At 38.9% G+C, this 23688-nt stretch overlaps 1 protein-coding gene and 1 non-coding gene across 6 annotated transcripts in view; one reads left to right on the top strand and one right to left on the bottom strand.

Annotated features, from left to right (window-relative positions):
• The window catches only part of PIP5K1B (phosphatidylinositol-4-phosphate 5-kinase type 1 beta), a 354808-nt gene that overhangs the window by 251806 nt on the left and 79314 nt on the right, over positions 1–23688 (top strand). For all 5 annotated transcript variants that reach the window (XM_069576379.1, XM_069576380.1, XM_069576377.1 and 2 more), the window contains 2 exons: positions 3161–3316; positions 13587–13731. In XM_069576379.1, the coding sequence (XP_069432480.1) occupies positions 3161–3316; positions 13587–13731 (301 nt within the window). The remainder of the gene's footprint in view (positions 1–3160; positions 3317–13586; positions 13732–23688) is intronic.
• On the bottom strand, positions 3465–3569 carry LOC138434936 (small nucleolar RNA U13). The gene has a single exon (XR_011254992.1). It is a non-coding gene; the product is annotated as a small nucleolar RNA U13 (small nucleolar RNA).

Below are 23688 nucleotides of genomic sequence, written 5' to 3'. Positions count from 1 at the left end.
TCGTAAAATTTTGGAATAGTTAATTCATTCAAGCAACATTTGAGCACGTATTATGCACCTAGCACTATGCTAAACATTAATAATATAGAAAGCTTTTTTGAAAAAAATTAATTCCCTTGGTAATTTCATAGCCTGTTTTGGGTCAGGGATTGGAACATGAAACAGATTTATAATGTAATAAAGCAGCTGTTAGTCGAGCTTTTGCACAGGCCACTTACTGTAGGTACACAGAGAGAAATAAAATTGATCTTCCCCAAAAGAACTACACAGTGAAAAGAATATTTAAGCCCTAAAATGCAAGCCAGCATTTCAAGTTAGAGGCAAGAAAGACATCTCGTGTAGGAGGAGCAGCATGTACAAAGGCCCAGGGGTAGGAATGAACAGAAGAGTTTCAGGGGTGGCAGATGAGCGAGCTAAAGACAAGTTCAGGAGTTTCTGTGGCACAAAAGAAAGTAACCAGCCAAAACGATCCTTTGAGATTCTCTCATCAAAACGAGTCCCTGAGGTATTCAATTTCTGCAAGATTCAAGTCCTTATCCACTGAGAGCGTCTCAGATAATTCCTTTAAGGAAGAGTCACCATTTATGACAAAAGTAAAGGCTTTCTTTAGGTGCTGTGTGGCCCTTGCAGGAATTGTTTGAGGTCTTTTCTGCTCCACATTGCATGTATGCTGATAATGAGCCAAGAGTTATTTCTTTACTGGGGCTCTTGGCCTTTGGTCCATTATATATCACAAGTACAGACCGTTCTCTGAGCATCTTCCCCTCATTCACCCTTCCATGTCACTGCCAGCTTTCTTCTGATCCTAGCTCTTCCTCAGTTTAGGAGATGAGCATTGGCCTAGAATGATGCAAGTCTCAAATCTTTTGGTCTCAGGGCCACACTGCATTATTAAAAATGACTTAGGATCCCAAAGATCCTTTATTCATGTCATTATATCTCTTAATATCTATATTTAACCTATTAGAATTTCAAATTGAGGGAAATTTTAAATATTCATTAGTTCTTATAAGATAAAAGCAAAAAACTGCATGTCAACATAAGTCAATATTAACAAAAAAGTAATTTTGAAAAATATTTTCCAAAATAAATAATTGTATGAGAAAAGTGGCATTATTTTATATTTTTTCAAATCCCTAATTCTAGCTTAATAGAAGACATGTAGATTCTCATGTCTGCTTCTGAATTCAATCTGTGATTATAAGCACAGGTCATATAGAAAACTCGGGAGAGAATAGGAGTGAGAAAGATAAACGACTTATTGATATTATTAGGAAAATTATTTTAGCATCACAGACCTTTTAAGAGAATTTCAGGGTTTCCTAGCAGTCCCTGAACCACACTGAGATCTTCTGACTTAGAAATTTTAAAATACAGTTGACCCTTGAATATCAATGGGAGGAGTGGCTAAGAGCACCAACCCCCTGCATGATTAAAAATTCCTGTGTAACTTAGTCGGCCATCCTTCTGTGTGCTTCCTCAGCATCTGATGATTTAACCAACCCCAGATTATGTGAAACTGTTGTATTTAGTATTGAATTCAAACCTGTGTTGTTCAAGAGTCAACTCTACTATATTGAAAGATGAGAGTTGAAGGTTTTCAAAAGTTAGCAGATAGAATGTTAAAGCAAAAGCCAGCATATGGATAATTACTTCAAGCAAGTGTGACCACTGGTTTGATGGGATGATGAGTTTTAAAAAATGTGACTTACTTGTTCCACTTATTTACCATTAAAATCCACTTCAATCAGTCTTTAAACATTCAAAATCTTCCTCCTCAAAGAAAAACAAACTCTAGTTTCATCTTTCCCACCCCTCACTTTAATCAGAAGATAGAATGCCAAAGAGCTAGGAAGTGAGCCACCAATTAAACAACTTCAAAAAAAGACACCTGGGGTTTCATGCTTTCTAGCTCTGTGACCTTGAGCAGGTCACAACTTTTCTACTCTCGGTTTCTAGACCCATAAAAGGGCTTACCTCCCTCACATGACCATCTGGATAATTTGAGATGCGGAATGTTAGTGTCGGCTTCCAAACTCTCAAGCCCTCTACACATGTTATTGATTATAATTATGTTATTATCATTATAATACTACTCATAGGACACATAAACCTCCCCTTCTCTTTAAGTGGAGAGATTGCCCTCTATGCTTTCCTCATTTGTGTGTCCCAGAGCCCTTCTCCAGCTAAATTCTTGCAAGCTGCCGATGGGAAAGCCCCTGATGAGCTGTATAATCTAAGCTCTGAGATTCCCAAGGCCAAACACAATCAGTCTAATGCATCAGCTGTCAGATTACCCCTACATGCAAACCTCCAAAGGAAGAGAGACACTGCCAAGACCAAGTTCAGGGAGAAGTATAAACAGGCCTCAGGTAGGTAGGCTTTCCTCTACCTTCCAAGGAAATGCTCTCACAATGTTCAGACAAGAAGAATAATTAAAGAGAATATAAATGAAGATCATCTGGCTGCAGCTGAAGCAGCTCCCATTGACATATCAAAAGTAAAGTCACAGGCTTCAGTGAGCATGATTGATGGTGAAGTACACTTGCCTTGGTACAGGTTTCCAACACACTTCAGAAGTCATAGAATGCTGTTTGGACAAAGATCAGGAGTGAATTATACATCTAATGTAACCATGACCTAGAAAAGACTGAAAGGGTCGGAAATTTCAGTGGAAAGTCACGGAAAGAAAAAAGCGAACCAGAAGTAACTTGGCTAAATTGGGTAACATAAGTATAAGATTAAACACTGGCATGTTTAGAAATTCCCAGTCCCAAGTTAATAAAACTGGGGTCGTGAGAATTCTCCTTACTTTACCATCTGTGTTTATCAACCCACTCAGCCTCCTCTCAGCACTAGAAAAACATTGCTCAGAGGAGGAAAAATAATTCTTTAGCAATAAACATTTGAATTTCACCTCAAGTAAGACTACATTTCAACATCTGAAAAGACAGCTCAACCTGGATTTATTCTAAGACATTCTGATTTAAGTCGCTTTGGACAAATAATATTGTCTCCCTTTCCTTGTGTATGTAAAACAAAGCTCCTTGCACCCTACTCAGATAATGACTAAGATGTTAATAAATCATGAGTAAAATTTTAATTAAAAAATATTATTAATGTGGTTTTACAATAATTATCAATTTTTTTCTTTTTCTAGCTTTGAAGGCATCACCTTCTAAGAAACGGTGCAACTCCATCGCCGCCCTGAAGGCAACCTCACAGGAGATTGTGTCCTCAATTAGCCAGGAATGGAAGGATGAGAAGCATGATTTGCTGACTGAAGGGCAGAGTTTTAGCAGCCTTGATGAAGAAGGTAAAGGCACAGAACTTAAACCACAAGAATTTTTTCTTTCTTTTCTTCTTTTTTTCATTCACACAAGTAATGTAAACTCACAGTAGAAAAATTAGAAAATAGTTTCTCTAAGAAACAAAGTCTCTTAACTGACTTTTTTTTTTTTTTAAGTCGTACAGGTACCGTGCTGGTGTCATAACAAGGTTTGCAGGGAGGCACATGTCACGCAGCATCGTGAACACCCAATCATCACACTCATGAACTACAAAAGGATCTTCTTAACTGATTTTTTAAAAGATATTTGTAGTATGACACAGTTAATGTAAAATTTTTGAAACACATGAACAATCCCGAATTGGTTTATGGTAAAAAAAATTAGAACATACTAAAATATTCAGAAACAAAGATCTATAATCCCACTACCTAAAGGTACCAAATCTGAAGGTTTTGGTATTTTCACTAATAGACCTTGGTCTGTGCTTTTATTTATATATATATATATATATATATGTATATATATATATATAAACTTTTTTTTCAAACACACATAGACATTATATACCTATACGAGGCAGGAAGAAAAGGGGACAACAGAGGATCAGATGATTGGATGGCATCACGGACTCTGTGGACATGAGTTTGAGTTGCTGATGGACAGGGAAACTTGGCATACCGCAGTTCATGGGGCCGCAAAGAGTCAGACATGACTGAGCGACTGAACTGACCAACAGCATAGCAGTGAATTACCAATTTATTTTGGTCCTTTTTAATGAGTTTAATAGAAGTTTTATAATTTTCTCCTGGCATGTCATGTTCCTACCTTTTGTTAGATTTATTTCTTAAATGGTTCTAGAGATAAAGACAGATAAATGTTTTCTGTCTTTTCAGATAGTGTATCTTTAAGATTTGGTTTTTCTGGCTATTTGTTGCTACTGCATAGAGCTCACATCTTTCTTACTTGCTGACTAGGGCTTCTGGTACAATGATGAATAGAAGTAGTGCTTGTGGGCAGCCTTGCCTCATCCTGATTTTAAAAGGGAATTCTTCTAGTGTTTCACTTCTGAGAAAGTAGTTTGATGTATCAGATACCCATAGTCAAGTCAAGGGTGTTCCTTTTTATTCCTAGTTTCTAAAATTTTTATCAAGAATGAGTGTAGCATTTTATTAAATGTTTTTCTCTATCTATTGAGTTAACCATTTGGATTTTCTCTTCTAATCCTGTAAGAGGAAGTAACATTTTAGATTTTATTATCAGTTTATTCTTTTTGGGAATCCCAGCATTTCCTGAAAATTTCTTTTACTTCCTGTAGAATATTAGATTTCTCCTTGGGGTTTTATTTTCCTCAGAGTCTTTAAAATAGTGTGTTCATCCTTGGCCCTTTTGCAGCACTTAGCCATATGTGACAAGTTGGATACTTTAACTTTTACCCAGATTTAGCAATTTTAGCAAGAGTTACTGAATTGTCCTTGCTCCTCACTCTGAGTTAATGGCTCTAGTTTCTGACATCCATGCTCTTTCCCTAGCTTCCCTGCATTGGTATCTCCCTACCACACTGCTTAATTCTCTACAATTAACTCTTTTTTTTTTTCAAGTTTTTTTTTTAATTTTTTATTTTTACTTTATTTTGCTTTACAATACTGTATTGGTTTTGCCATACATTGACATGAATCTGCCACGGGTGTACATGAGTTCCCAATCCTGAACCCCCCTCCCACTTCCCACCCCATATCATCTCTCTGGATCATCCCTGTGCACCAGCCCCAAGCATCTTGTATCCTGTATTGGACATAGACTGGGAATTCGTTTCTTACCTGATAATATACATGTTTCAATGCCATTCTCCCAAATCATCCCACCCTCTCCCTCTCCCTCTGAGTCCAAAAGTCTGTTCTATACATCTGTGTCTCTTTTGCTGTCTCGCATACAGGGTTATCATTACCATCTTTCTAAATTCCATATATATGTGTTAGTATACTGTATTGGTGTTTTTCTTTCTGGCTTACCTCACTCTGTATAATCGGCTCCAGTTTCATCCACCTCATTAGAACTGATTCAAATGAATTCTTTTTGATGGCTGAATAATACTCCATTGTGTATATGTACCACAGCTTTCTTATCCCTTCATCTGCCAATGGACATCTAGATTGCTTTCAGGTCCTGGCTATTATAAACAGTGCTGCGATGAACATTGGGGTACATGTGTCTCTTTCAATTCTGGTTTCCTCGGTGTGTATGCCCAGCAGTGGGATTGCTGGGTCATAAGGTAGTTCTATTTGCAATTTTTTAAGGAATCTCCACACTGTTCTCCATAGTGGCTGTACTAGTTTGCATTCCCACCAACAGTGTAAGAGGGTTCCCTTTTCTCCACACCCTCTCCAGCATTTATTGCTTGTAGACTTTTGGATTGCAGCCATTCTGACTGGTGTGAAATGGTGCCTCATTGTGGTTTTGATTTGCATTTCTCTGATAATGAGTGATGTTGAGCATCTTTTCATGTGTTTGTTAGCCATCTGTATGTCTTCTTTGGAGAAATGTCTGTTTGGTTCTTTGGCCCATTTTTTGATTGGGTCGTTTATTTTTCTGGAATTGAGCTGCATAAGTTGGGTGTATATTTTTGAGATTAGTTGTTTGTCAGTTACTTCATTTGCTATTATTTTCTCCCATTCAGAAGGGTGTCTTTTCACCTTGCTTATAGTTTCCTTTGTTGTGCAGAAGCTTTTAATTTTAATTAGATCCCATTTGTTTATTTTTGCTTTTATTTCCAGAATTCTGGGAGGTGGATCATAGAGGATCCTGCTGTGATTTATGTCTGAGAGTGTTTTGCCTATGTTCTCCTCTAGGAGATTTATAGTTTCTGGTCTTAGGTTTAGATCTTTAATCCATTTTGAGTTTATTTTTGTGTATGGTGTTAGAAAGTGATCTAGTTTCATTCTTTTACAAGTGGTTGACCAGTTTTCCCAGCACCACTTGTTAAAGAGACTGTCTTTAATCCATTGTATATTCTTGCCTCCTTTGTCAAAAATAAGGTGTCCATAGGTGTGTGGATTTATCTCTGGGCTTTCTATTTTGTTCCATTGATCTATATGTCTGTCTTTGTGCCAGTACCATTACTGTCTTCATGACTGTGGCTTTGTAGTAGAACCTGAAGTCAGGCAGGTTGATTCCTCCACTTCCATTCTTCTTTCTCAAGATTACTTTGGCTATTTGAGGTTTTTTTGTATTTCCATACAAACTGTGAAATTATTTGTTCTAGCTCTGTGAAAAGTACCGCTGGTAGGTTGATAGGGATTGCATTGAATCTGTAGATTGCTTTGGGTAGTATACTCATTTTCACTATATTGATTCTTCCGATCCACGAACATGGTATATTTCTCCATCTATTAGTGTCCTCTTTGATTTCTTTCAGCAGTGTTTTATAATTTTCTATATATAGGTCTTTAGTTTCTTTCTGAGTCTGAAGTCGCTCAGTCATGTCCAACTCTTTGCGACCCCATGGACTGTAGCCTATCAGGCTCCTCCACCCATGGGATTTTCCAGGCAAGAGTGCTGGAGTGGATTGCCATTTCCTTCTCCAGGGGATCTTCTCGACCCAGGAAACGAACCTGGGTCTCCCGCATTGCAGGCAGACGCTTTACTGTCTGAGCCACCAGGGAAGCCCAAGGTATATTCCTAAATATTTTATTCTTTTCATTGCGATGGTGAATGGAATTGTTTCCTTAATTTCTTTTTCTGCTTTCTCGTTATTAGTGTATAGGAATGCAAGGGGTTTCTGTGTGTTGATTTTATATCCTGCAACTTTACTATATTTATTGATTATCTCTAGTGATTTTCTGGTGGAGTCTTTAGGGTTTTCTATGTAGAGGATCATGTCATCTGCAAACAGTGAGAGTTTTACTTCTTCTTTTCCAATTTGGATTCCTTTTATTTCTTTTTCTGCTCTGATTGCTGTGGCCAAAACTTCCAGAACTATGTTGAATAGTAGTGGTGAAAGTGGGCACCCTTGTCTTGTTCCTGACTTTAGGGGAAATGCTTTCCATTTTTCACCATTGAGGATAATGTTTGCTGTGGGTTTGTCATATATAGCTTTTATTATGTTGAGGTATGTTCCTGCTATTCCTGCTTTCTGGAGAGTTTTTATCATAAATGGATGTTGAATTTTGTCAAAGGCCTTCTCTGCATCTATTGAGATAATCATATGGCTTTTATTTTTCAATTTGTTAATGTGGTGAATTACATTGATTGATTTGCAGATATTGACGAATCCTTGCATCCCTGGGATAAAGCCCCCTTGGTCATGGTGTATGATCTTTTTAATGTGTTGTTGGATTCTAATTGCTAGAATTTTGTGAAGGATTTTTGCATCTATGTTCATCAGTGATATTGGCCTGTAGTTTTCCTTTTTTGTGGCATCTTTGTCAGGTTTTGGTATTAGGGTGATGGTGGCCTCATAGAATGAGTTTGGAAGTTTACCTTCCTCTGCAATTTTCTGGAAGAGTTTGAGTAGGATAGGTGTTAGCTCTTCTCTAAATTCTTGGTAGAATTCAGCTGTGAAGCCATCTGGAACTGGGCTTTTGTTTGCTGGAAGATTTCTGGTTACAGTTTCAATTTACTTCAAACCATAGATGTCTCATAACTCATTACTGGACACTTCACTGCACTCCAGAGAGAAGAAATCCAGCTCTACCCACCAGAACTCCGACAGAAGTTTTCCTAACCAAGAAACCTTGACAAGCCACTGATACAACCCCACCCACAGTGAGAAAACTCCATAATAAAGAGAACTCCACAAATTGCCAGACTACAGAGAGGCCACCCCAAATGCAGCAATATAACCAAGATGAAGAGACAGAGGAATACCCAGCAGGTAAAGGAACAGGAGAAATGCCCACCAAACCAAACAAAAGAAGAAGAAATAGGGAATCTACCTGAGAAAGAATTCCAAATAATGATAGTGAAAATGATCCAAAATCTTGAAATCAATATGGAATCACAGATAAATAGCCTGGAGACAAGGACTGAGAAGATGCAAGAAAAAAGTTTAACAAGGACCTAGAAGAAATAAAAAAAGAGTCAATATATAATGAATAATGCAATAAATGAGATCAGAAACACTGTAGAGGCAACAAATAGAATATTGGAGGCAGAAGATAGGATTAGTGAAATAGAAGATAGAATGGTAGAAATAAATGAATCAGAGAGAAAAAAGAAAAATGAATTAAAAGAAATGAGGACAATCTCAGAGACCTCCAAAACAATATAAAACGCTCCAACATTTGAATTATAGGAGTCCCAGAAGAAGACAAAAAGAAAGACCATGAGAAAATCCTTGAGGAGATAATAGTTGAAAATTTCCCTAAAATGGGGAAGGAAATAATCACACAAGTCCAAGAAACCCAGAGAGTCCCAAACAGGATAAACCCAAGGCGAAACACTCCAAGACACATATTAATCAAATTAACAAAGATCAAACACAAAGAATAAATATTAAAAGCACCAAGGGAAAAACAACAAATAACACACAGGGGGATTCCCGTAAGGATAACTGCAGGTCTTTCAATAGAAATGCTTCAGGCCAGGAGGGAATGGCAAGACATACTTAAAGTGATGAAAGAAAATAACCTACAGCCCAGATTACTGTACCCAGCAAGGATCTCATTCAGATATGAAGGAGAAATCAAAAGTTTTACAGACAAGCAAAAGCTGAGTGAATTTAGCACCACCAAACCAGCTCTCTATCAAATGCTAAAGGATATTCTCTAGAAAGGAAACACAAAAAGGGTATATAAACCCAAACCCAAAACAGTAGAGTAAATGGCAATGGGATCATACTTACCAATAATTACCTTAAATGTAAATGGGTTGAATGCCCCGACCAAAAGGCAAAGACTGGCTGAATGGATACAGAAACAAGACCCCTATATATGCTGCCCACAAGAGACCCACCTCAAAACAAGGGACACATACAGAGTGAAAGTGAAGGGCTGGAAAAAGATATTCCATGCAAATAGAGACCAAAAGAAAGCAGGAGTAGCAATACTCATATCTGATAAAAATAGACTTTAAAGCAAAGGCTGTGAAAAGAGACAACGAAGGCTACTACATAATGATTAAAGGATCAATCCAAGAAGAAGATATAACAATTATAAATAGATATGCACCCAACATAGGAGCACCACAATATGTAAAACAAATGCTAACAAGTATGAAAGGGGAAATTAACAATAACACAATAATAGTGGGAGACTTTAATACCCCACTCACATCTATGAACAGATCAACTAAACAGAAAATTAACAAAGAAATGCAAACTTCAAATGATACAATAGACCAGTTAGCCCTAATTGATATCTGTAGGACATTGCACCCCAAAACAATGAATTTCACCTTTTTTCTAGAATTAACTCATTTTTAAACTGTGATAAACTTTCAGATAGTGTGCTCAATAAGGCTTCTGTCAGCTATGCTTATTTAAACGTGTATATATTGCTTCTAAAGTATAAGCTGTGAGTCCAGTTGTTAATCTAAGGGGATAAGTATAATAAATACACTACATGGCATCTAGAAAGTCTGGAAACAGGAAGTAGTGCACAAATCGTGCATTTTTTTCAAATGAACTATTGGACCTATTGCTTTAAATCGAAAGGCACTTCACCAGAAAAGGTCTGCTGAAGGTTGAAGAACCTGTTGAGCATATTCTTTGAAACTGTTGACATATTATTTTTAAATGAATTTATCTGGACAGTTCTCTGCATCTACAAAGTTTGCTGCAATATTCAGTCTTTTTATAATACTCTGCATTTGGGGACTTCCCTTTCGGAGTGCACCAAGTCATACCAAACGCCCCTCTAGTTTTTAATCATGTGTTTTCTGTCATTCTCAGTATGTCTGGGTTGTATTCGTTTTCTTTTGCCATGTGACAAATTACCAGAAGGTTAGCAGCTTCAGTTCAGTTCAGTCACTCAGTCATGTCCGACTCTTTGCAACCCCATGAATCGCAGCATGCCAGGCCTCCCTGTCCATCACCAACTCCCGGAGTTCACTCAGACTCACGTCCATCGAGTCAGTGATGCCATCCAGCCATCTCATCCTTGGTCGTCCCCTTCTCCTCCTGCCCCCAATCCCTCCCAGCATCAGAGTCTTTTCCAGTGAGTCAACTCTTCGCATGAGGTGGCCAAAGTACTGGAGTTTCAGCTTTAGCATCATTCCTTCCAAAGAAATCCCAGGGCTGATCTCCTTCAGAATGGACTGGTTGGATCTCCTTGCAGTCCAAGGGACTCTCAAGAGTCTTCTCCAACACCACAGTTCAAAAGCATCAATTCTTTGGCGCTCAGCCTTCTTCACAGTCCAACTCTCACATCCATGCATGACTACTGGAAAAACCATAGCCTTGACTAGATGGACCTTAGTTGGCAAAGTAATGTCTCTGCTTTTGAATATGCTATCTAGGTTGGTCATAACTTTCCTTCCAAGGAGTAAGCGTCTTTTAAATTCATGGCTGCAGTCACCATCTGCAGTGATTTTGGAGCCCCAAAAAATAAAGTTTGACACTGTTTCCACTGTTTCCCCATCTATTTCCCATGGAGTGATGAGACCGGATGCCATGATCTTCATTTTCTACCTCCACTTATTATCTCCTAGTTCTGTAAGTCAGAAGACTAGCAAGGTTTACCTGGTCCTCTGGACACAACTTTATTGGGATCACCTCAGAAACGGGTCATCAAGGTGTCGGCTAGGCTGAGTTCTCATCTGGAGGTTCTGGAGAAGACCCCTCCTCCAAGCACTTCCTGTTGTTGGCAGAATTCACTTCCTCACAGTCGTAGGGCTGAAGTACTCATGTCTTTGCTATCTGACAGGTGTGGGCCAGGCTCACCCCTAGAGACCATCCTTGTTCCTTGCCATGCAGCCCCCTCCATCTTCAGACAGAGAATTTCCTGCAAGTCAGTGCCTCTCACACTTGCAATCTCTGCCATGACCATGTCTGACCCTTTAATATAGTTAAAGGGTTCACATGATTAGGCCAGGCCTACCTGGATAAAGGGAAGGCCCTCTGACTAACTCAGGGTTAACTGATTAGTAGCCTTAATTAAATCTGCGAGATTCCTTTTGCCACATAAGATAAAATAATCACAAGAGTAATATCTCATCATTCTCCCAGCTTCTACCCACACTCAAAGGGAGATTATATAAGGGTGCAGGTCACTAGGGAACATTCTAGAATTCTACCCACCACACTAGTTAGTTTTTTTAAAAAACTGAAGGGTATGGGCTCATAAGGAAACAGTTCTCTGGTTCACTGAGCTGCTCCTAAGAGTCAGCTACCTGGCGTTTGGGTGCTCTCTGACCCAGGCCCAAGTCACTGGACAAGTAGTGTTTTTCTATAATCTATCACTCAGGAAGCCTCTGGTTTATGAAGTCAAGCTGAGTATGCTCAAGACCCAAGTCTGTATTAGTTGTTCTCAATCCAGCTCCATCCACTTTATATTTAATAGTGATTCATTGGATTCTGATGTGAGGTTGTGTTTCAGATCCATTTTTCTATATTCTTGAGAATTTTCATATTTTTCTGTGTATTTAATGAGAATGTGGAATCAAGTATGTTGAAGATTGCCAGCCATTTGTCAACTGCTAGACTTGTTGATTTTTGAATGTTGAGTACTTGTGTAATTTTTTATGCTTATCCATTAGTCATCATGGCAATTCTTTATTTTGATCTGACTCAGAGGCAAAACTGCACCATCTCCTACACTTTAATGTGTATCTAGTCTCCTAGTCCAGAGTCCAGGCCTTCTGGGCCTGCCCCCTTTTCCCTCCATTACCCCACCTCTCCATCTATATCCCTCCACATCCAAAGTCCAAAACCTCACACTCATGTAATTGTGCCAATTAGGGTCAATTTCCATTCATACACTTATGACAGTACATAATTCTGAGCCTGTGGTACCTATAAAGGAATACCACAAACACCTTAAGGCTATATTGTATTTATTATCATCTGTTTTAGCTTACTTTGGGGAAAGGATCAAAAAGAATCCACAGTACAGCATAGTGATTCAAGTTAATAGTAACTGTATTGCATATTTGAAAGTTGCTAAGAGAGGAGATCTTAAAAGTGCTCATCACCAGAAAAAAATGCTAATAGTGTGTGTGGTGAAGGGATGTTAACTCAACTTATTGTGATGATCATTTTATAATATATATCGGGTTAGCCAAAAAGTTCACTTGGGTTTTTCATACCATCTTAGAGAAAAAAACCCAAACGAACTTTTTGGCCAACCCAATAAACATATCAAATCACTATGTTATATACCTAAAACTGATCCTGTGTTATTGAATATGTGTCAGCTGTAGTTCCATAAAATTAAAAAATAATGTATCTCCATGAGGGGAAAAAAGGTCCAACTATGGAATGATAAAAACAAGATTCATTCACAGTATTCTATCTCTGGGAATTTATATGTCCCTTTTTAAAGGAACTCTGATCTTTGTGGTTGGTCCTTTAAGCAAAATACTATCTCTTGACAGGCTGACCAGTAATTGATGTGAATTTGTCCATTGGGAGAGGATGATTTAAAATGATCCAGATTCAACTGTCCAAAAAAAAAAAAAAATCCATGTAGACTCAGAGTGAGCATAGACTGTTCTACTTTTCTGATGGGGGATACTCTTGCATGAGAATTTCCATAGGTACCTACATTTTAAAGAAAAATGAGTTCTCATTAAAAAAAAAAAGCAGTCTTGCTTGTTAAAATATAATATCAAGAAGAGCTGTGAATAATATTCACAGATGCCCACATGGGCTCAAACAGGGTTAAGGTCTAGCTGGCTGTTAGTCTCTGAAGCATTTGTTTCTGGCTCTTAGCAATCTGAGTTCTTAGATCTGCACTGAGAATCACAGATGTGAGCATAGCCACACAAGGGGGATCAGGTTCACTGTTTATACATTTGCCAATCATCCTTTTCATCTCTGTCGAATTATCTCTTCAAGCTCCTAGGAGTTTTTTATGTCATCTTTTGAAACAGTAAATCACTTTATTAGGTTTGAAAAAGAACATTCATAATGTCATTTCCATTAGCCATTTGTAAATTAGTCCAATTTCCTTTCTGTTTAACATGTTTGCAAGAAGCTATTTACATTTCTGCTGCAGTTCAGAAGAGCACAATTAATTCACAATTTAATTTGCAGCCTGATATGTAAAATGAATGCTTTTGACTCATTTAGATTATCATAGACACTGAAACAACATTTATTAGTGAGATTCATGAGGGCTTGTTTTGCTTTTTGTCACCCAGCACTGGGATCCCGACACAGGCCAGATCTGGTGCCTAGTACTCCATCGCTGTTTGAAGCCGCTTCCTTGGCGACCACAATTTCATCTTCTTCCTTGTTTGTCAATGAACATTATCCACATGACAGGACTACGCTTTATTCAAACAGGTAATACTTAGTACAATCAAATTACCAATCAGCTATTACCATGTTAATGTCACAGCTAGACCAGCGCCTCTGAATGAGTCATCCAGTCATCCGTGACATCCAGGTTGTAACCATCGCCTGCCCTGTAAGATAAACAGAAAATCTGGATTTTTACTGTGGTAGGAGGGAAAACTCTCCTGATTTTTATTCATAGTTAATCATTATGTCCTGTAGAAAGTATATATACTTGATTCTGTGGGGAAAAAAATGTGAATCTTTCATCATTTTTGTTTTAACAATCTTATGAATTTTTGTAAAGTGAGCACTCTTGGTTAATATTTTCACAAATAGCTGCAAAGATATTTGAATATTTTCTTTTCATATGAGTGATCTTAGTAGCTGTGATAAACAGAATAACAGCCCTCCAAAATTGTCTATGTCCTAATCCCCAGCACCTGTGATGCTCTACCCTTATATAGTGAAAGGGGCTTTGCCAATATGACTAAGTTAAAGATCTGGAAATGGGAAGAGTATCCTGAATTGTCCAGATAGACCCAGCACAATCACAGGGTCCACATAAGAGGAAATCAGGAAAGATTAGAGTCAGACAAAGAGGTGTGATGGCAGAAGCAGAGATAAGAGAGAGAGGAAGATTTGAAGATGCTACATTTTTGGCTTTGAAGGTATACAAAGGGACATGAGCCAAGGAATGCAGGCAGAGTGTAAATGCCAGAACAGGCAAGGAAACAGTCTGCCTTAGAGCATCCACAGAGGAACACAGTTCTTCCGACCCTTTGAATTTTAGGACTCTGACTGCTAGAGCTATAAAATAATAAATCTCTCTTATTTTAAGCCATGAAATTTATGACCGTTTGCCACAGAAGCAATAGGAAACTAATACAGTGACTCTCAAACATTTACTGTGAATCTGAATGTTGGGGTGGGTTACTGAAATTTCTTGGATAAAAAGCTAATTTTTGTTAGATATTTTTCTAATAAAAAATTAGATAAAATGTTCTCAAACACTGGTTCTAGTAATAGAAAATATCTTTACAAAAAGACCACAACATTGTGAGATTAGCTATTTTTTCTGTTTTTATATAGGCATTTTTGTAACTAGCTTCAATTACAGGGTCGGGATGACTGTGTATACCTTCTCAATAATTATCTGTTAAATGTTGAACTGGTTCTTGTTAAAATTCAGCTCTCAAGAATCAAGACCAAATTTGTACAAGTGCTTTTTATACAGTAAGTCATTTTCCCCCTCCAACCTAGCAACTTGGTTCACCTCCAGAAAGAGGACTCAGTATGATAGATTCATTTTTAATGTGTTCATCCTTGTAAATCCTAGCTTGGTCCTCAGCAGATTAAGATTTGGTAGTTGAAGCTTCTGTAGAAATTCCTTTTTGTTGCTGCTCCCTTCTCTCTCAGCTAGATACAGGTTAGGTGGTAGCAGGTGAGACAGTCTGAAAAAGAGGAAGGAAGGACAAGGTGAATCACAAATCTTGCCTGGACTTCCATTTGGATCACTCTACTCTAGGAAAATAATCTTCCGTTGTAACTTATTCAACTCATCTGAACTGTAAAAGTAATTTGGGTAGCTTCTTCAGATTAGAAAAATTGAAAGTAATTTATACCATGAATGTGTACCTTGAATGTTCAAATTTGTTATGTAAATTAGTCAAGCAACAGTCTTTCCTGTTCATACAGTACAGCTGTGAAGACTGTTCTTTTGCTCTCAAATGTAAATAGCAGCTCAAAAAATGGAAAGTCACAGGAAGTTCTTTGAAAGGTCAAAATCAATTCTCATGTGAAGCTGTGGTGGTTTCTTTACCATTGGATAGTTGGATGTGCTGTTAAATTACGTATTAGAATTTTAAGCACAAAAAATACAAGGGTTTTGTATGTTTGTTTTTGGTGGAAGTGGTTGTAGTTCAGTCTCTTGACCAGAGGTTTTCAACTCTTGGGTATTTATAAGGTTCCTTGAGGATCTGAATCAGAGTTCCTTCTAACTTCCTATCCTTTCTGGCCAGCTTGGGAGATACCTTGCCTGCTCCAGGGCTGTGGTATACAACTCTTGATACCTTTATTTATGCTGATACAGGTTATCATTTAGATGGGAAAAGCATCAGTGTTGTCTATATTTTCCCCTTTCTCTCTCTTTTTTTAAGTGAATTGTTTGAAAAAAATCTTCTGTGGCATTGTATCTCCAACTTGCAATTTGATATATTTAGCTATCCATCTGGGTTCAGTTGCAAGAACAAGAAACCACTCCGTCTTAAGCAGAAAGGGATTTGATACAGAGAATTCACAAAGTCTTTAAAAAGGCTTGGGGGTGCATTATGCTGTGGATGGGACCTTAGAAAACCCACTCCAGGTGTACACCCCCGAGCTGGCCCACCAGTAGCCTTGCAGCCTTTGTCACAGTCAAGTGGAGGCTCTGCCCGGGGGATGCAAGCCAGAGAAAAGCATGTTGTGAACCAAGAATATTTTTAAAAGAAACCAACATTTTAAAATCATATCACTAAATCATCACTAAGTAATCATATTATATTTTACTAGGGAAATTATAAGGAAAAGGTGCAAGAAAGGCACAGAGGTGCTGAAGAACCCTGAAGAGAAATAATGGTGATTCACCGCCCTGGGAATCAATATGCCGACTTCCCCACCCCCCATGCCCACCCCTAATTACTCAGCAGGGAAGCCTTACCAGCCAATTGAAAAGAAGTTGTCATATTTTGTTCCTATCATTTTTTTTCCTTTAGAGTCCTAGTCCTACATGGTGTCTCTTGAGGCAATACACAGACAATATTCTGATTCTCTTCAGGCCCACTAAAGTTTAAAACCTAATCCAGACAGCCTATAAAGAAAATTGATGTTGTAATTCATGTTAGGTTTTTCCTTTTCTTTATGAATCATTTTTATGTTAAGGCAGAGTGGTCTGTTTTCCCACTTCCACATTATACTATACATATCTGTACTTAAATATGCTGTAAATATTTCAACTAGCTGTTGTTATTGTGTCCATCCTTTTAGAATCTTTTAAGTTTGAAAAGTATCAGTTAGTACCTAGATATTTCCAGTCCTGAATTATATACTGTAGTGGGCTGCTGCTATCTCTTAGAATTACTACTTTTCTTTTTTAAAAAAAGATTATTCTTTGTGACTTCAAAAATTCCAGTAGCAGTTTATTCTTTCTTTTAAGTGTACTCCAAAATTTGACTAGGAAACAAAAAAAAAACTATCATTTTTAAAGTATATATTTGACCTGAACTGGGAGTATGTATTTTCAAGTTCTACTCAACAGTCCTATGTTCAGTTCAGTTCAGTCGCTCAATCGTGTCCGACTCTTTGTGACCCCATGACACAGCACGCCAGGCCTCCCTGTCCATCACCAACTCCGGGAGTTCACTCAGACTCACGTCCATTGAGTCCATGATGCCATCCAGCCATCTCATCCTCGGTCGTCCCCTTCTCCTCCTGCCCCCAATCCCTCCCAGCATCAGAGTTGTTTTTCCAATGAGTCAACTCTTCTCGTGAGGTGGCCGAAGTACTGGAGTTTCAGTTTTAGCATCATTCCTTCCAAAGAACACCCAGGGCTGATCTCCTTCAGAATGGACTGGTTGGATCTCCTTGCAGTCCAAGGGACTCTCAAGAGTCTTCTCCAACACTACAGTTCAAAAGCATCAATTCTTCGGCACTCAGCCTTCTTCACAGTCCAACTCTCACATCCATACATGACCACAGGAAAAACCATAGCCTTGACTAGTCTGCAAAGTATTGTCTCCACTTTTGAATATGCTATCTAGGTTGGTCATAACTTTTCTTCCAAGGAGTAAGCGTCTTTTTATTTCATGGCTGCAGTCACCATCTGCAGTGATTTTGGAGCCCCCCAAAATAAAGTCTGACACTGTTTCCACTGTTTCCGCATCTATTTCCCGTGAAGTGATGGGACCGGATGCCATGATCTTCGTTTTCTGAATGTTGAACTTTAAGCCAACTTTTTCACTCTCCTCTTTCACTTTCATCAAGAGGCTTTTTAGCTCCTCTTCACTTTCGGCCATAAGGGTGGTGTCATCTGCATATCTGAGGTGATTGATATTTCTCCCAGCAATCTTGATTCCAGCTTGTGTTTCTTCCAGTCCAGCGTTTCTCATGATGTACTCTGCATAGAAGTTAAAGAAGCAGGGTGACAATATACAGCCTTGACGTACTCCTTTTCCTATTTAGAACCAGTCTGTTGTTCCATGTCCAGTTCTAACTATTGCTTCCTGACCTGCATACAGATTTCTCAAGAGGCAGGTTAGGTGGTCTGGTATTCCCATCTCTTTCAGAATTTTCCATAGTTTATTGTGATCCACATTGTCAAAGGCTTTGGCATAGTCAATAAAGCAGAAATAGATGTTTTTCTGGAACTCTCTTGCTTTTTCCATGATCCAGCCGATATTGGCAATTTGATCTCTGGTTCCTCTGCCTTTTCTAAAACCAGCTTGAACATCAGGAAGTTCATGATTCACATATTACTGAAGCCTGGCTTGGAGAATTTTGAGCATTACTTTACTAGCATGTGAGATTAGTGCAATTGTGCGGTAGTTTGAGCATTCTTTTGCTTTGCCTTTCTTTGCAATTGAAATGAAAACTGACCTTTTCCAGTCCTGTGACCACTGCTGAGTTTTCCAAACTTGCCGGCATATTGAGTGCAGCAGCACTTTCACAGCATCATCTTTCAGGATTTGAAACAGCTCAACTGGAATTCCATCACCTCCACTAGCTTTGTTCGTAGTGATGCTTTCTAAGGCCCACTTGACTTCACATTCCAGGATGTCTGGCTCTAGATGAGTGATCACATCATCATGATTACCTGGGTCGTGAAGATCTTTTTTGTACAATTCTTCCGTGTATTCTTGCCACCTCTTCTTAATATCTTCTGCTTCTGTTAGGTCCATACCATTTCTGTCCTTTATCAAGCCCATCTTTGCATGAAATGTTCCCTTGGTATCTCTGATTTTCTTGCAGAGATCTCTAGTCTTTCCCATTCTGTTCTTTTCCTCTATTTCTTTGCATTGATCACTGAAAAAGGCTTTCTTATCTCTTCTTGCTATTCTTTGGAACTCTGCATTCAGATGCTTATATCTTTCCTGTTCTCCTTGGCTTTTCGCTTCTCTTCCTTTCACAGCTATTTGTAAGGCTTCCCCAGACAGCCATTTTGCTTTTTTGCATTTGTTTTCCATGGGGATGGTCTTGATCCTTGTCTCCCTTGTCTCCTGTACAGTGTCACGAACCTCATTCCATAGTTCATCAGGCACTCTATCTATCAGATCTAGGCCCTTAAATTTATTTCTCACTTCCACTGTATAATCATAAGAGATTTGATTTAGGTCATACCTGAATGGTCTAGCGGGTCATGGTGGAGAGGTCTGACAGAGCGTGATCCACTGGAGAAAGGAATGGCAAGCCACTTCAGTATTCTTGCCTTGAGAACCCCACAAACAGTATGAAAAGGCAAAATGATAGGATACCAAAAGAGGAACTCCCTAGGTCATTAGGTGCCAAATATGCTACTGGAGATCAGTGGAGAAATAACTCCAGAAAGAATGAAGGGATGGAGCCAAAGCAAAAACAGTCCTATGTTAGAGCATGCAATTCATAAGAATACAAAGAAACTGTTATAAGCTCTTGCTTCCCAGTCAAATGGTGGGATTTTAATTCTGAAGTTTTGATGCTTGAATTTTTCTTTCCTAATAAGAATTCTATTTTTTGAGATATAAATTGAGCACTAAGGAATATAGAGGCAAACGTGTTTTACCTCAAAGTTAAGAACAGTTTAGTGTTGTGGAAGTTGGATGCACACATGAATGTTAATTCTTTTTGTGATTTCCTGCACAGTTGGTAGCAAACGTGAAGCTCTTATTATGCATAAGGATCAAAAGCCCTACTGCATTCCAGTATGTTTATCCTTTCCTCACTAAAGATCTCTTTACCAACGTCACCACTCTGTCTAGTCTTGTGTTTTGCTAGTGGCTATTTCTAATAGCTGGCTCAGACTGAAGATATTTGAAATATTGTGAGAAGGACGGATAGGTCAGAGGAAAACCACTGGCCATTCATTCACGGAGGGACAGCTGGCAAAGGCTCCCTAAAAGTGGAGTCCAACATTTGAGGCCTCAAAGGCTGACTCCGTGGTTCCAAGCACAGTTCTATGCCCTTTCCTCCTGCCAGTAGAGAATGGTAAACCTCAGAGAGGGTGGAACATGTGTCTCTATCTACAAGCTCCTCCCCACTAATTGCTTATCATTCAAGTTTAAAGACATACAGGTAGAGCCATCCCAAAGAATGTTGGAGACCCATTATTTTACAGATGTCTAAAAGATAAAGGAAGAGAAATACAGAGACATGCTCTATATGACATATCCAAAGTCACAGAGCCTGCTAACAGGATTTAAATTGGAACACAGGTCTCTGGGGTCCAAGCCTCATGGTCTTTCCACTGTGCCACCTTTCTCATTATGGTCTCTGAAGACCTCTGGTCTTATCCTTGATGTATATGTTATGCACAGATGGTCAGTTGGGGGTTTTTTCCTTAATGTGAATTCTGGCCCTCTGAGCATTTTTTTTTCACTACTTAATAACTAAAGTATTTCCAGTTGGCAAAGTAGTGGGCTTATGTTAACATCTACCTATGAGGTTTATTCTAGAAGTCACTGAGCTAAGTTTGCTTACTAAAAACATGATAGTTATGGGAACTTTTCTATCATAGTACTAGTTATACTTCAAACCATCAATAATAATCCAATAATAACTACAAAATATCTAGTTATTGGGCCTTATTAAGGATCTGTGTTAGGTTCTTGACTCAAGTCACTTCATTCTCATTGTTGTTCATTCTCTCAGTCATGTCCTACTTTTTACCACCCCATGGACTACAGCACACCAGGTTTCCCCCTCCCTCACCATCTCCCAGAGCCCACTCAAACCCATGTTCATTGAGTCAGCGATGCCATCCAGCCATCTCATCCTCTGTCGTCCCCTTCTCCTCCTGCCTTCAATCTTTCCCAGCATCAGGGTCTTTTCTAATGAGTTGGCTCTTCACATCAGGTGGCCAACGTATTGGAGCTTCAGCATCAGTCCTTCCAATGAGTAATCAGGGCTGATTTCCTTTAGTAATTCTCACAGCAACCCTATCTTATCTCCAGTTTACAGATGAGGGATGCTTAGCAATTTAGCTAACTTTCCTGAGGTCAAGTGGCTAAAAAATAGAGCCACGTTATCCACACACAGCACTGACAGAGAGTGTATTAAGGCACAGCCTCAGCTATTCAACAGGTGTCCTCACCCATCTTGTCACATCTCAGACAAGATGGCTTTTAGATGATGCTTTTAATGGAAATTCAGTAACATCCACACATGTTCTCTTCTTCCCTGTTTCGCCTTTTCTTTTTCCATGTGATTTTGAGTAAGGGTTTTCACTTTCAAAAATGTTAGTTTTGGTTTTCAAACACTAAAAATATGACATATTAGTTTAAATTCACAAGAAACCTAAAATACCTGTTTCCTTACGTTTTTATTTTCAGTTCTCCAGATACGCTTCAAATTGTTACATGATCATTGAGAGACTTTTTAAATTGAATTATAGTTAATTTATAATATATTAGTTTTATGTGTACTACATAGTGATTCAATACTTTTGTAGATTATACTCCACTGAAAGTTATTATAAAGTATTGGTCAGATTCCCTATAACCTTGTTGCTTATATTTATTTTGTACATGGTAGTTTGTATCGTTTACTCTCCTGCCCCTAACTTGCCCCTCCCATCCTCTCTCCCCACTGGTAATCACTAGTTTGTTCTCTGTATCTGTGAATCTGTTTCTATACTTGTCATATTCATTCATTTGTTTTATTTTTAAGATTTCACATATAAGTGTTAAAATACAGTTTTTGCCTTTCTCTGTCTGACTTTTTGCTAAGCATAATAATAACCCTGTACATAATACTCGTTACACGGTCATAAATGGCAGAAGTTCACTGAGAAGTGACTTGTTAGGTATGTTTCTGCTTGATTTAGAAAACCCTGAATCCTCTGTTGACATAGTAAGGTTCAAAGGAATCTTTATTACCTACAAAACAAAGGGAGAAAAAGTTGGGGGCACAAACTTGCTAGTAATTCCGGTTCTGTAACCATAACCTCCAGAGAGGGATAGTGCATGCCTGCAGTATCTGCTGTGGCCGTGGCAGCTCCTTGCTGTACCTAGATGCCAGCTGGGGGCTCTGCCAGCCCATCAGAAGGTCTCTGTAGCCCTTCTGTTGTTGCTAGATTTTGAACCTGACCTCGACAGACTCTGTGCTTTTAGGCCTCTTCATCTCAGTACTCCTGCCTGCAGATGGACCTTCTTGCCACCATCAACCCCAGTCAGGTTTTTCTCTTTCACTTTCATTATTATAAATCATCAGTTAGGGCATTGGTCCTCCAACTGCCGCTTCTACTTCTCGACCGTTGGGCAGGTCACCTTAACTTTGTGTGCCTCAGTTCCTCATTTATAAAATGTGGATTATTATGCTACTGCGCCAGAGCATTGTTACAGAGATTAAATGTAATAATCTTTGGAGAGTACTTATCATGCCTCTTGGCACATAGTAAGCAGCCTCAAAATACTTGTTAAAATAAGTGATTCCAGACCCTGACACTTTGCGGCTTCCCCATAAGTCCCACTCTAAGGGGCAAGATATAGTTATTTTTGGCAAAAAGCCCTCATGGAGTACTCTATTAGTCAGAGTCCTGTCGAAGAAACAGAAAACACACTTAGAATTTCAGGGAGAATTTAGGAAAGGGTTACAGAGTGTGGGAGGCTGAAAGAGTGAAAGCAGGGAGTTGAAGAAACCCAACTAAATAACTGCAGGAAACAGCTCCTAGCAGGAGCCCTGCCGTGTCACCAGAACCTCAAACTCAGGAAGGAGGCCACACCTGGGGACCAGATGCCCCCCCTGAGGAACAGGAACAATAGAAAAGGATGTCACCTACAGAGCTGGGAGAGTGGCAGGGACACGATCAGCTCCAAAGATATCACCCAAAGAAGAAAGAAAGAAAACTGTAGGAAGAGACCCAAGCCTTCTCTCTTCCTCTCGCCTCATTTCCTGGCAGTGTCCTCAACTGGCAGAACCTGGCCAAGGAACCTGAGGAACGTGGTTTGCCAACTCTTGGCCCCAGCTTTGCAAAGGAGAGTTGAGATAGAATATTAATAACAGCCTCAGCACACAAAGGGAAAACTGAGATAGATATAAAATCTTTCACATAAAAGAATTACAAAAATCAAAGTTTTACAAAGATTGAGTGTATGCAAGAACAAAAATCAATTTAGACTCTTAAAGGGAATCAGAGCCAATTTATTACTGTGCCAAGATAATAATAGAATGTAAGATAGCTATAATTTTTTTAATAATGTGGGCAATTAGAGACTTCAGTATTTACCAATAAGTCTGATAGCCAATAATGCTTTCCCTGGTACTATACTAGAGTAGATGCTCCTTTTAAATACTCAAAGAAATGTCTTAGCTAATTCCAGGTACATGGGATAGAAAAGAAAGGTTCTTGAGCTCAAGTATTCCACAAACAGGTTTGTAAACCTGGGGAATCCAGCTGATAGAGCAGGAGATAGCCTTTGAAGACAAGGTAGCCATCACCCCTGCCCTAGGCAATGCACTTTATTGTGAAGACCCCAGTCTACCCCATCTTATCAACTGAATTTAACTCAGTTTAGAGCAAACACACATTTGAGGGAGTGGAGAGATGTAACGTCATTTCCATTCTCCTTAGAGTTAAGAGAAGGGTTTAGTGTCAGGAAAGCAGGTCACCAAGCAAATGATGATACATGTTTGGGGAGAATAGCAGTCCTGAGAATCCTGAGGCAAAGCCTGCTTTGTTACCCGGCCTCCCAAGAGAAGAATGTCTTATTTTAGAAATTAGAACCTTTTTAGGCATGC

The sequence above is a fragment of the Ovis canadensis genome, chromosome 2, assembly GCF_042477335.2.
Source record: "Ovis canadensis isolate MfBH-ARS-UI-01 breed Bighorn chromosome 2, ARS-UI_OviCan_v2, whole genome shotgun sequence".
NCBI classification, from domain to species: domain Eukaryota; kingdom Metazoa; phylum Chordata; class Mammalia; order Artiodactyla; family Bovidae; genus Ovis; species Ovis canadensis.
The sequence above is the reverse complement of the archived record's forward strand: the minus strand, read 5'-3'. Positions and strand labels throughout refer to the sequence as shown.